Raw genomic sequence first — 14,020 nt, 5'->3', positions numbered from 1 at the left:
AAGGGCTGCTTATGCACAGGAAGACAAGGGGCAGGAGTGCATGGAGGGATAAACACAGGGAAGAGGTAACTATTGGGAGGAAGTGGAAGGGGAGCTTTTGCATTGTGGTAAATTGTGGTCAATGTCGTGAGACAAAGTGTATGTGAACTGCTGTATGGAAAGTGAATTTGCTCTGTAAATTTTCACCCAAATCACAATTTAAAAAAAAAAGTATTTTGAAATTAGTATTTATCTGTTTTGTAATTTGGAAATAATAGTGCTTTTGTTAAAAATGGAGTACATGGGTATTGTTGAAATGTAAAATGGTTGAAAAGAGTAAGTTGTGAATCAGATAGTTACTATTTACAGTACACTGCTGGTGGCACAGTGTCTAAGGCATTTGACTGCTAACCAGAAGGCTGGTGGTTCAAACCTGCCAGCCACTCCTCGGAAGGAAGGTGGGGCAATCTACTTCCGTAGTGATAGCGCCTTGGAAACCCAAGGAGGGGTTGCTATGAGTCAGATCTGACTTGATGGCAGTGTGTTGTTGTTGTTTGTTTTGCTTACTAGTTATAGTAAGCTTTAGTACATTGTTATAGTTATGTTTCTTAAATAGTTTAACAGTTAGTCCAGGCTTCAAATCAAGAAGTTCCTATATACTGCTATTTATAGTCTGGCTAGGCACTTGAGGGAAGATTGAATAAAGATCATATTACGTAAGTGTAGGGGATTTAATGATGAAACCTTGCAATAGGATGTTTATTCTTGAAAATATTTGGTTGTTCCTGTGGTTTGCTCAAGTGTAGTTTTATTAGGGGAGCTCTGGCACTTGACTGCTAAACAGAAGGCTGGCCATTCAAACCCACCGAGGGTTGGGCTATCTACTTCCGTAGTGATACTGCCTCGAAAACCCAAGAAGGGGTTGCTATGAGTCGGATCTGACTTGACGGCACACAACAACAACAACAGTTTTATTAGAGAGTAACAACTAAAGTTGTTGTGTCTTCTTGTTGTTGTTAAGTTGTTGTGTAGATAACCATTTTTCTATTGCAGGACTCTAGCAGTGATGTTTGATAGAACTTTGTTGCAGGCATTAAATTTTTATATGCATAAATGACTTCCAAAGGGGCTTTGTATTTATCCATACCTTACATTCTCTCATTAAGTGTCAACCAGACTGAGCTTGTTGGAAGTAAAAGAGAGTCCTTCATAAACTGCTGTTATTAAACTTAAAAGAAATAAAGCATTTCAGTAAAATTTATATTTCTCTGGATTTACAGATTTATATATCTGTATAAAATAACCCAAATATATTTATCTATAATATATAATTAAGCATTTTTATGAATGGCTATAAGAACAGGCCTTAGGTAGATCTGAGACCTTGCCTTGTTGGGGATAATACATTCAGAAAATTGACTTTTGATCATCCAACTCACATAGCCACTCTGGAATGTATGGGATTGTTTTGTACCAATTACTTTTTGTTTGTTTGTTTAATCCTTTATTATGGAAAATTTCAACACAAAAGAGCGCAATCTATGAGCCCTTGCATACCTATTCCCAAGTTTGTCCCTTCCTATATTGAGGTACTTCCTCCCCCCTCAACTTCCCTGATTACTTTGAAATATATCTTGACCCAGTTACTTATTATTATTAATTTATTTAAAAAATTTATTGTGATTTGGGTGAATGATTACAGAGCAGATTCATTTTCCATACAGCAGTTCATACACATTTTGTTTCATGACATTGACTACAGTTCCTCAAAATGTAACAGCTCCCTTCCCTGTGTCCTTTCTTCCCATGCACTATCCAAGATCTCCTGCACTGGTACCCCTCTGAGTGGCTGACAGTGGTAGCTGGGCACCATCTAATTCTTCTGGTCTCATGGTCATGTAGGCTGAGGATCACATAGTCTACTAGTCCCTTGGACTAATTGTTTCCATGCATCTTTCGTTTTCTTCATTCTTACTTATTCTGGATGTGTAGAGACCCATTGCTTATAGATGGCCTCTTGCAAGCTTTTAAGACCCTAGCCACTACTCACCAAAGTAGGATATAGAGCATAGTTTTTGTGTAGTACGTTTTGCCAATTGAACTTGATGTCCTTTGTGACTGTGGTCCTGAGCCGACAGGTTGGACTACTCACTCCCTCAGGGTAGCTGGCTGTGGCCAAGAAGCCACCACAACTTTGTCCCTTGTCAGATCTAGTATGTACCTGGACATTCTTATAGCACATACAAATATGCATGTAGAAATATTGTCTGCCAACCCTGTACATGGTCATGGGCACACTTTCCCCTGCTTAGACATACTTCATCATTCAGCCTGTCCATCCATCTATCCACTGGAGATCAGTGCTTGGCATCACTGACAGTGCAGTGGCCCAGTTACTTTTAAATGGTGAGCAAATAGGCATCTCCTCAGAATTGCTAGAACATTGCTAAGAATGGGAAAAATTGAACTTCTCAGAGGTCCTGGAAGGGATCTTCAGTCAAGTGATAATGATTTGTAGACTGTTTCCTTTGGGGACCTTTGAGAACTTGGGAAGAATTATTTTGTATTTTTGTAGCTGTCTTTATACAGGAAATTTCCATATTTTTATAAAGAAGCCTAATTTTTAAACTGTGTTGTCATGTTCCCATAAATTTATTGCCTCATCCTGCTCCTCAAGCACTGGGTTAGATGGTTACCAGCTATTTTCCCCTTTCTCTACCCTCTCCATAACTTTTTTTTTTTTAAAAATCAGAGTTTCTCCTAATTACTTAACTAATTCATTGTACTAGTTACCCTTTCCCTTTTATTTGAAAAATAAATTCACTGTTACTTGTGGTGTGCTAAACTGTTACGACTATTCTCTAATAGACCTGTGTACTTCTCCTACCAGTTGAACTGTTTGCTTACCAAAAGTCACTCATAAATATTTCCATTGCAGTTATTGTAATTATATATAAACAAATATTGATATGGAATTAGTTAACTAAGTTGAACGCTTTAGGCCAACTTAAAGTTGAGTTGCTACAACATTGTGCTTACAGCTCTATGGAAACAACAATAAAAGACTGGTAGAAATTGTAGAAAAAAGTGAGTGTTTTGTTTGTTTATTTTTGCATTTAAAAAAATCGAAACTAGAAATGTGAACTCTGCTTTATCAGTGTGATTTATATGAATTGGAACTCTATTCTGTGGGTTTAAATGAAAAATAAAGCCATGGCCCAAATCCAAAGGTTAGTGAATGAATGTGCAGTTTTATGTTAACCTTAAATGCTTACATTCCCTAACGTAAAATTATTTCCCAGTTTTAATTTTTTCTTCAGCCAAATGGTATTACATATCTGAGTTGGATAAAAAGACTTTTGCTACACTTTAAAATTTTGCTTTTTATTATGAAAAATGTCTAGTATGTAGAAGAGTAGTAGTTGTTGTTGTTGTTGTTGTTATGTGCCGTCGAGTTGGACCTGACTCATGGCGACCCCTCCTTGGGTTTCCAAGGCAGTATCACTACGGAAGTAGATTGCCCCATCTTCCTTCCGAGGAGTGGCTGGTGGGTTTGAACCGCAAGCCTTCTGGTTAGCAGTCAAATGCCTTAGCCACTATGCTACCAGAGCTCCCAATTAGTATAATGAAACCCCCTTATATTTGTTGCCTATGTCTAACAGTTATACATTTTAGTACTTTTCCATATTTGCTTCATCTTTAGTCTTAATGCTGTTACAGCAGAAATACCATAAGTGGATGGTTTCAAAAAACACATTTATTCTGTGACACTTGAGGAGGCAGAAGTCCAAATTCAGAGCGATGGCTTTAGGGGAAAGCTTTCTGTCTCTGTCGACTTGGAGGAAGGTCCTTGGCTCCTTCCAACATCTGTGACCCTGGCATTCCTTGGAGATCTACATGTGTCTTGGTGTCAGTCTTCTTTTGGGTCTAAGAGGTTTTCAGTGCAAGGACCCTGGGTCCAAAGGATGTGCTCTGCTCCTGGCTCTTCTCTTTCGGTGATAGTAGCTCCCTCTGTTCTCCTCTCTCTCCTTTTATCACTTGTAAGATAAAAGGTGATATCAGCCACAATCCAGGGAAACTGCCATTACATCACATTATCACATTTGGGTTGTGACCTGTATAAAGGTGTTATGCCCCACTCTGATCCTTTCTCCCAACACTTGTCTGCCAGTTTATTATACTGTGGTGGCTTGTGTGTTGCTGTGAGCTGGAAGCTATGCCACTAGTATTTCAAATACCAGCAGGGTCACCCATGGTAGACAGGTTTCAGTGGTGCTTCCAGACTAAGACAGACTGGAAAGAAGAACAAGGACTAGAAAGAAGGACAATTTTTCTCTGAGAAAATTGGCTGCTGAAAACCATACCCATGCTTTGTAAAGTTAAAAGGTCAGGGAAAAGGAGAAGCCCTCAACAAAATGGATTGACACAGTGGCTGCAGCAGTGGGCTCAAGCATAGCAAGGGTTGTGAGGATGGTGCAGGACTGGACAGCTCTATCGTACAGAGGGTTGCTATGAGTCAGGACTGACTCAGTGCCACCTGCCACCACCAATAATTATCCTACCTCATTAACCACAGGCGGAAATTCAGATTTACAAAATGTAGGACAGTTGTGTCAGATCACAACATGTAGGCCAATACCAGAATACTAGGAATCATGGCCTAGCCAAGTTGACTCCTATTTTTTTGGGGACACAGTTCAGTCTGTGACATTGTACATTTAAAAAATTTTAAATTACAGGCATCTTGATTCTAAATCCTCATGTTTATATTTCTAGAAAATAGGAACATTTTCCCACATAGGAATAATATCATTATTATACTTAACAAAATTAGTGATAGTTTGCTAATATCATATACATTTCATTGCTAATATACATTGCTAATATACATTGTATACATCATATACATTGCTAATATAATACACATTTCATATTCACATTTTCCAAGATGTTCCAAAAGTATTTTCCAGGTGATTTCTTTATAATGGAGTATAAATATAAATAGTCTTCATATTTCATTTGATTAAGTTTCTTTTAATCTAGAACTGTCCAGCCTTCTTACTTTTTTTTGGGCGGGGGGAGGGTATGTGAAATGATTTTGACTTGCTGAGAAAACTAGGTAAGTTGTCCTAGAATGTTTCATCTATTAGTTTTATCAGTCATGGTGTTATTTGACTTGTTCCTATGTTGTTATTGTTCTTAGGTGCTGTGGTACTTAAGGTTGTATGTCAGCTTGGCTGGGTTATGGTTTTGAGTGGCTTGGGAGCTGGATGTACCTATTCGTCATGATGAGATTATAATCTCCTCCATGGTGAATTCTGCTGTGAGCGGCTAAGTAGTTGTAGGGGAGTTGCCTTTGAGGTGTGGCCTGCTTCCATTATGTAAGGAGAGACTTTGGGAAAGCTCTCTAGATTTTTGGCACATTTTGGGCCATGCTGCTTGCTAATCTTGGGATTGTTTCTGGACTTGAGCCAGTGGCCTGCTGTGTTGTCTGCTGATCTTTGCATTATGCTGCTTTACCTGCAGATCTTGGGTTCATCAGCTTCAGCAGCCAGCAGCTGCATGAGTTAGAAGATGCCTCCAGCTCCACTGGGCCTAGAACAAGAGGCATAGCTGAAGATGGAGGTCAGGGAGCCTTGACCCAGTCCTTCAAGCTGGCATTCTGAATTTGGACTTCTAGCCTCCTAAACTGTGAAAGAAAAAATTCCTGTTTGTTGAAGCCATTCACTTGTATTTCTGTTATAGCAGGACTAGAGAACTGAGATAGGTGCCATTGAATTGGTTCTGATTCATAAGGACCCTTTGTACAGCAGAATGAAATACTGCCCAGTTCTGCCCAGCCTTACAGTCATTGCTGTGTCTGAGCCCATTGATGAAGGCCACTTTGTCAATCCATCTTGTTGAGGGTCTTCCTCTTTTTCACTGACCCTCCACTTTATCAAATTTAATGTCCTTCACCAGAGACTGGTCCTTCCTGATACATGTCAAAGTATGTAAGAGGAAGTCTTATCATTCTTACTTCTGAGAAGCATTCTGGCTATAATTCTTCCAAGACAGATTTGTTCATTCTCTGTTATTCCATGGTGTATTCAATATTTTTCACCAACATTTTAATCCAAATGCTACAATTCTTCTTCATTCTTGCTTATCCATGTCCAGCTTTTGCATGCATATGCAACGATTGAAAATATTATGGCTTGTGTTAGGCAGACCTTAGTCCTCAAGGTGACATCTTTGCTTTTAAACACTTTAAAGAGATCTTTTGCAGCATATTTGCCTAGTGTGCTACACCATCAGCTTTCTTGACTGCTGCTTCTGTAGATGTTGTCTGTGGATCCAAGTAAAATGAAATCCTTGACAGCTTCAGTCTTTTCTCCATTTATCATGATGGTGCTTATTGGTCCAGTTATGAAGATTTTTGTTTTCTGTGTGTTGAGATGTAAAACATGTTGAAGGCTGTAGTTTTTGGTTTTCATCAATAAGTGCTTCAAGTCTTCTTCGCAAGATTGTGTATCTATCTGCACGACTCAGGTTGTTAATGAGTTTTCCTCTAATTCTAATGCTGTATTCTTCTTCATGTATTCCATCTGCTGGGTTATTTGCTCAGCATAGAAACTGAGTAAGTATAGTGAAAGGGTACAACCCTAACACACACCTTTCCTGATTTTAAACCACACAGTATCTCCTTGTTCTGTTTGAATGACTGCCTCTTGGTTTATGTACAGGTTCTGCACAACAGTTAAGTGTTCTGGAATTTCCATTCTTTGCAGTGTTGTCCATAACTTGTTATGATCTATGCAGTCAGATGCTTTTGCATATTCAGTAAGCACAGGTAAAAATCATTGTTGTATTGTCTGCTTTGAGCCAAGATCTGTCGGACACCAGCAATGTTAACCTTCATTCTACATCTTATTCTGAATCTGGCTTGAATTTCTGGTAGTTCTGTGTTAATATACTGCTGCAAACATTTTTTAATTATCTGCAGCAAAATTTTCCTTACGTGTGATATTAATGGCATTGTTTGATAATTTCCTCATTCTGTTGATCACCTTTCTTTGGAATGGACACAAATTTGGATCTCTTCCAGTCAGTTAGCCAGGTACCTGTCTTCCATATTTTTTGGCATAGATGAGTGAGCACTTCCAGCATTTCATTGTTTGTTGAAACATCTCAATTGTTATTCTGTCCATTCCTAGAACTTTTTTTTTTTTTGCCAATGCATACAGTGCAGCTTGCACTTCTTCCTTCCAGTACCATTGGCATTTGATCATATGCTACCTCCTGAAATGGTTGATAGTCAGCCAGTCCTTTTTGGTGCAGTAACTCTGTATTCTTTCTATCTTCTTTTGATGTTTCCTTCATCATTCAATACTGTTGTTGTTGTTGTTATGTGCCGTCGAGTCGGCCCCGACTCATAGCGACCCCTCCTTGGGTTTCCGAGGCAGTATCACTGCTGAAGTAGGATTGCCCAACCTTCCTTCCGAGCATTCAATACTAGGCCCGTAGAATTTTTCATTATTGCAACTCAAAGCTTGAATATTTTCTTCAGTTCTTTCAGCTTGAGAAATGCTAAACATGTTCTTCCCTTTTAGTTTCCTAATTCCAGATCTTTTCACATTTCAATACTTTGCTTTGTCTTCTCTAGCTGCCCTTTGAAATCTTCTGTTCAGCTCTTTTTACTTCATCATTACTTTTTCCATTTGCTTTAGCTACTCTACATTCAAGAGCAATTTCAGAGTCTCTTTTCATATTCATTTTGGTCTTTTCTTTCTTTCCTGTCTTTTTGCTTTTTTCATGTATGATGTCTTTGATGTCATCCCACAGCTCCTCTTGTCTTTAGTTATTAGTATTCAATATGTAAATCTATTCTTTAGATGGTCTCTGAATTCATTTGGGATGTACTCAGGGTTGTACATTCTCTGTTATTCCATCTCATGGATTGACTTCAATTGTCTTCAGCTTCAACTTGAATTTGCATAAGAGGAACTGATGGTCTTTTCCACGGTTGGTCCCTAGCCTTATTCTGACTGATGATACTGAGCTTCTCCATCATCTCTTTCCACAGATGTATTCGATTCCTGTGTATTTCATCTGACGAGGTCCATGTTTAGAGTCGTCATTTATGTTGTTGAAAAGAGGGTATTTGCAGTGAATAAATTGTTGTTGTTGCAAAAGCTATCATGCAGTCTCCCACATTGTTTCTTTCACCAGTGCCTTATTTTCCAACTGTCAATTCTTTGTTTTTGGTTTTCTCATTCCAGTTACCAGTAATTATCAATGTGTCTTGACTGGATGTTTTATCAGTTTCAGACTGCAGAAATTGATAACAATTGTCGGTTTCTTTATCTTCAACATAAGTGGTTGGTGTATATATTTAATAATAGTCATATTAATTAGTCTTCATTGTAGAGATATGGATACTATCCTATCACTGAGAATTCTTTGTTTTAGAGTAGATGTTGAAATGTTCTTTTTGACAATGGTTGAGACACTGTTCCTATTCAGTTTGTCATTTCCAGAATAGTATCCCATAGGAACAAATTGACTTTATTTTTATATCCTCCAATTTTTCTGAAAAAGTTAAATAAGTTTGTTAATTAATAAAATTAATAATTATGTTAGTGTGCTATTGTTTTAACATGTTCACACAAACTTAGTGGTTTTAAACAACACACATTTATTCTAATTCTCTTGCACTTCTGTAACAAAGGATTGGGAGTGGATAATTAACTGTATTTGGGGAAAATGAAGGAGAGTTGGATTGATGCTGTTCTGAAACCCTAAATCCCAAGGATAGATACAGGGCTCTGTTATAATTCAAGGCCAACCTTGAAAATTAAAGGAGGAGGAGCACTGCATATGGGAAATGAAATTAGAAAATCAAAATAAGTTTCTTTTTTTCCTTCATAAAGGAGCACAAAGTTCATTAAAAGATTCTTAAAGCAGCTTTGGCACAGTATGCTTTCTCTCTCTCTCTACCTCTATCTCTGACTATGTCCATTTGCCTGTGTCCTTCTCTCCTCTTTCCTCAGTTGTTTAAAAATTCTTGCATAATTTTATAATGTAGATGAAAATATTTAAATGTCATTTGAATATAGTTTTAATTTATTTAGTTTTTCTAGCTCTGAAGCCTAGTTTGCTTTATTTTCAGGGGGTAGCTTTTTTTATTTTCATAAAACTAGAAATAAAAATGTATCATGTGAATGCTGAATGCTGTAGTTTTCTTAAAGTTGGAACATTTCCCCCTTTTTTTTTTTTTAACACCTTTCATGCCATTTAATGAAGATCTCTAAATTGTGTCAAAGAACTGTGAACCCGTGTGATCATTTTAAAGTTTAGATCTTGGAAAAAATAGCTTGTATAGACCGTAAAATTTTAAACTATTTCTGGGATTTTTTTTTTAACTTCAGATAATACTGATATGAAAACATCTAGCTTTTCACTTTTCAGCCACAGGGTGGTGTCCTACATCTACTCTCTGAAATTGTTTTTGGTGACTTTTTTAACTGCCTGATCAAACCCAACTTGAGATAAAATAAATAGAATGGTTACATAAGTTCATATTGGGCACTAAAAGAAATTATTTCTGACAGCATATAATCTTTAATTTTATAAAAAGGATCTGCAAGGGGTTTTTATAGCGTATTATTGTATTATAATTAATTTAAAAAATTTTATTTGGAAATAATTTACTCATTAGAAACTTTCAAGAATAAGAACAGTAGGGAGAAAACCCACTCATATACCCTTTATCTAGATTTACCTATTAACATTTTATGACATGTGCATACTCTTTATGTGTGTGTGTGTGTGTGTGTATTTTTCCTGAAACATTTTAGGCAATCTACTTCAATAGTGATACTGCTTTGGAAACCCAAGGAGAGGTTGCTGTGAGTTGAAATCGACTCGATGGCAGTGAGTTTGGTGTTTTTTTTTTTTTGGAACATACATCATAACAGCTCTGGTGGCACAGTGGTTAAAGCACTCAGCTGCTAACCTAAAATTCAGCTGTTTGATTCCATCAGCTGCTTAGGGGAGAAAGATGAGGCAGTCCACTTCAGTAAAGGTTTATAGGCTTGGAACCCTGTGGGGCAGTCAGCCTACTCTGTCATATAGGGTCACTATGAATCAGAATTGACTTGATGGCAGTGGGAACATACATTGTGACATTTTACCCATGAATATTACCTTGTTTTTCCCTAAAGATAGCAGTATTCTTTTAGTTGGTGATGTTACATTATATTTTTGTTGAAGTAATTTCTTTGTACATTTACATGTATATGTTTAGAAGAAGAATTAAATGCTTTTCCAGGATGTGTAAGTGCAAACATTTTTTAATAAGGGAAGATAATTAGGAATAGATTAATGGTCCCAATAGTTGAAATCTAATTTGACTGCAAGGAACGAGGAGGAATATTTTAACTTTATTCCTTGCAAAGCTCTTAATGTAGTATACTGGCATTTAATCTGTCCCTGGATTTTCAAGGAGCATTGTTGATATCCTCCTTGGGATCTGCCAATCAGTGATTCTGGTGAAAGAATAAAAGAGTAGGTGACATTAGAAATAAATAATAACTGAGACATCATAATAAAATTTCTCAGATGTCACAATTAATACCAAGTTCAAATTACTTTGCAGTCTGTGTTTGAGTTCATGGTAAATTAGTAAATTTTAGTACACAATAAACATGTAAGTGCCACTATGTTGACTGGAAAGCATATGGTAAACTTCTAAATAAATGATCACAAATCTTTTTTTCTTCTTTTGAGTCATTTGCTACCATTAACTAGATGGAAATAGTATTGTGAGTAGAATAATTTCCTAAATATTTCTAGTGGATTAGTTTTAGGATATGTATAGAACTATTTAGAAGGTTAGGTACCAGGAAACTAATAGAAAATAGTCACTTTTCTCACTTGAATAGTTGAAATTCATTGATAACATGACTTTTTACCTGAAAAGTATTTATAACATTAATATTAAGATGGTATAACATTCTCTAAGATAGAATATTAGTTTAGTATGCAGCTCTGTTGCAGAACATGATGAATGAAAACTTTTTTTTGTATGATCTTACACTTAATTCATTTATTTTGATTTCTTATATATATTACATATAAAATATGCATTTCTTGCAGACTGTAGACATCAAAGTATTTGAGGTATGAAATTAGATGAATATAAAATAATTGAATGCAAAAGTGCCTATTAAATTTAACAGTTGAACTTGAAAAATTATTGGATACTGCTGTGAGTTGTGATTTTTACCGTTAGCTACCCTGCAGAGTATTAGAAGGGAGAAAAAAGTACCTTATATTTTTTCCAGGTTACCTTTTGATTTTATAGAGAAGTACATGACTTAAATTGGTAGTAGGTGTAGCTGCTGCTTCTGACACTTGTATACATGTTGCTGCTTTTCCAGAGTTCAGTAAATGCTACTGTGGAGCCTTAAAAGAATTTGGAATGTCTTTCCAAATGCCTAACAATTCTAGGAACCAGGACAGTAAATGTCTTTTGATGTAGTTTCAAAACTGTTTTTATTTATTTTCATTCCTTAGACAAGACATCTGTATAGATTCTACTTCATCCATGAGGGAGAACAAGCAACCTGAAGGTTTGGAATTAAAACAAGGTATAGTACTTATTTTTTGTATAATATTTACCTGAAGATTAGAAACTTTTTATTAGCAATACATTTTCACAGTGTTCCAGTTCACTTATACTTCATAGCTAGGGAAACAGAATCGTTTGGTCCAAGACCAAAACAGTCAAGAATACATCCTTTAACTCATAATTTCTTAAGCTGCTAGTATTTATTTTGCTAATATATAGTGGCCATTTCCTGCAGAAAGTTGTCATCTTGAATAATTTTAGTTCAGCTGTCTATTACCATAATTTTCACATAGGATGCATCCGTATAAATAAAATGTACCCACATATAAAGCATATAGGACACTAATGTGTGTGGGGGCTGCATGCTTTGCAACAAACGTATAATGAGTGTGTTATCTGCATAAAAATATGGTACACATCCTTAGCTGCAGGATATTGGAGATAAGTTAACTGAGTAACTTTGGGCTGTATGTGGAAAAACGTGATATGTATTTTATAGGATAGCTTTTTTTCTGTTCTGCAGAGATACTTTGTTCTTGCCTACTTTCTAACCTTTTCTATTGTTTTCTCTAAATCAATACTCTAAATCATTTGTCTGTACCATCTAGCAGAAGTGAAGTAGTAATTTGTAATGTATTAGAGCCAAGTTAGATTAATAGAGGTAATCTTTTAAATGTCTTTTTTGTTTCCTCTCATACCTAATACGAAAAATTGAGAGTTATAAATTTTTATTGGTTACTCAGTGCTACCTCACATTTTTTCTTTTTCCTGATAAAATTAATTTAGAGCAGTGAGACTGTTGTTGCCAAGAAGATTGTGTCATCTATTATTTGAGCAACTAATCTTTTATGTCTTAGAATAGTTTCTCTAAAACTTGAGTCACAAGAATATATTTGGTATAGAAAAGCAGGTCATTGGGTTACTTAGGCAGAGCTTTTTTCCCCTCCTATGATCCTAAGGCATTTGACTGCTAACCAGACGTCTGGTGGTTCAAACCCACTAGCCACTTCTTGGAAGGAAGATTGGACAATCTACTTCCGTGGAGATACTGCCTTGGACACCCAAGGAGGGGTCACTATGAGTTGAATTGACTCAATGGCAATGAGCTTGTTTTTTTGGATGATCTGTTACTAATGCTTAATTAGCAGAGTGAAAAATAAAAGTTGGAGAATTAATTTTGTGATTCATTCAGTTTATATATGGGGAGAACAAACTTGAGATAATCCTGTAGTAGTTTATGTATAATGGGGTTTATAGATATTTCTGATGATCTTGAGAATTGCCAGTGCTTTTCAGAAGTCCTGTTGTGTTAGTCTTATTAATAATCAGACAAAATTTTATCGTTATTCTGACTGCTTCTGAATAACACCTATATACATAAACTCAGACACATAGTTTCACTTATATATACTTAGATATATATCTAAATAAACTAAGCACAAATCATTTCCATATAATACAGTCATGTCCTTAGTTCATCTGTCTTAACATATCACCATATATAATTGGATAAAACTGCTATTTTTTCCCCCTGTTTTCACTCTGCCTCACATGAGCAGGTAGTGATATATAGGGTATTCTGTTAGATCATTTAGGAAGGAAGAATGTCATATAAAGTAAAGAAAAAGCTAGAATGAGCAGGTTGATTCAAATTCCTAGGGGAAAAAGAGTGGAGACAGTTTTACAAATTAGTCAGTGCTGCCCTCTAAGGGAAGGTATTTTTCTACTCCCTTGTACTGCCAGTAGTTGTGGAGTTGACTCCAACTCATGGCAACCCCATGTGTATCACAAGTAGAACTGTGCACCATACAAACAGATACCTGGATTTAGAGCTCTTTATAACTCCCTTCACAGTGTCAGCCTATTTTGCTGTCATTTTCTTATGGTAACTTCAGTCATTTGAAAGCCAACCATGGAGGCAAATGACTTCAGTGGCCAGATGTCACAAAGCTCAGGCCTTTTATGTAGAGAACCTATAGACTACCCTCAGGTTCTCAACAAGGCATCAGAAACATCAAGGACATGCACCAATGGCATCAATAAATGTCAGCCAGCAGAGGGGAGAAAACGTGAGATCAAAGTGCAGCAGTACTGCTGTGCAGTACAATACTTCGTGCTCATGTTGTGACTCAGTCTATAGGAAATGGTTAAATTAAGCCCAGCACTTATTTATTTATTTTTTTATTGTGATGTGGGTGAAGATTTACAGAGCAAATTCACTTTCTGTGCAGCAGTTCACGTATACTTTGTCTCATGTCATTGACCACAGTTTACCACAATGCAACAGCTCCCCTCCCACTTCCTCCCATAGTTACCACTTCCCAGTGTCCATGTCTCCATACTCTCCTGCCCCCTGAGCTGTCTCCCTGTGCATAAGCAGCCCTTCCTTCTCCCATGATTGTTCTCTCCAGGGCATGTGTCTACTTG

General features: G+C 36.6%; 1 protein-coding gene across 1 annotated transcript in view; it reads left to right on the top strand.

The window, feature by feature from the left end:
* The window catches only part of CAAP1 (caspase activity and apoptosis inhibitor 1), a 92,051-nt gene that overhangs the window by 51,409 nt on the left and 26,622 nt on the right, over window positions 1–14,020 (top strand). The window contains exon 5 of the mRNA XM_007948133.2: window positions 11,539–11,612. Coding sequence (XP_007946324.2) covers window positions 11,539–11,612 — 74 coding nt within the window. The remainder of the gene's footprint in view (window positions 1–11,538; window positions 11,613–14,020) is intronic.

This window comes from Orycteropus afer, unplaced genomic scaffold, assembly GCF_000298275.1.
Source record: "Orycteropus afer afer isolate SDZICR_OR568_19922 unplaced genomic scaffold, OryAfe1.0 scaffold00205, whole genome shotgun sequence".
In the NCBI taxonomy this organism is placed as follows: domain Eukaryota; kingdom Metazoa; phylum Chordata; class Mammalia; order Tubulidentata; family Orycteropodidae; genus Orycteropus; species Orycteropus afer.
The sequence above is the reverse complement of the archived record's forward strand: the minus strand, read 5'-3'. Positions and strand labels throughout refer to the sequence as shown.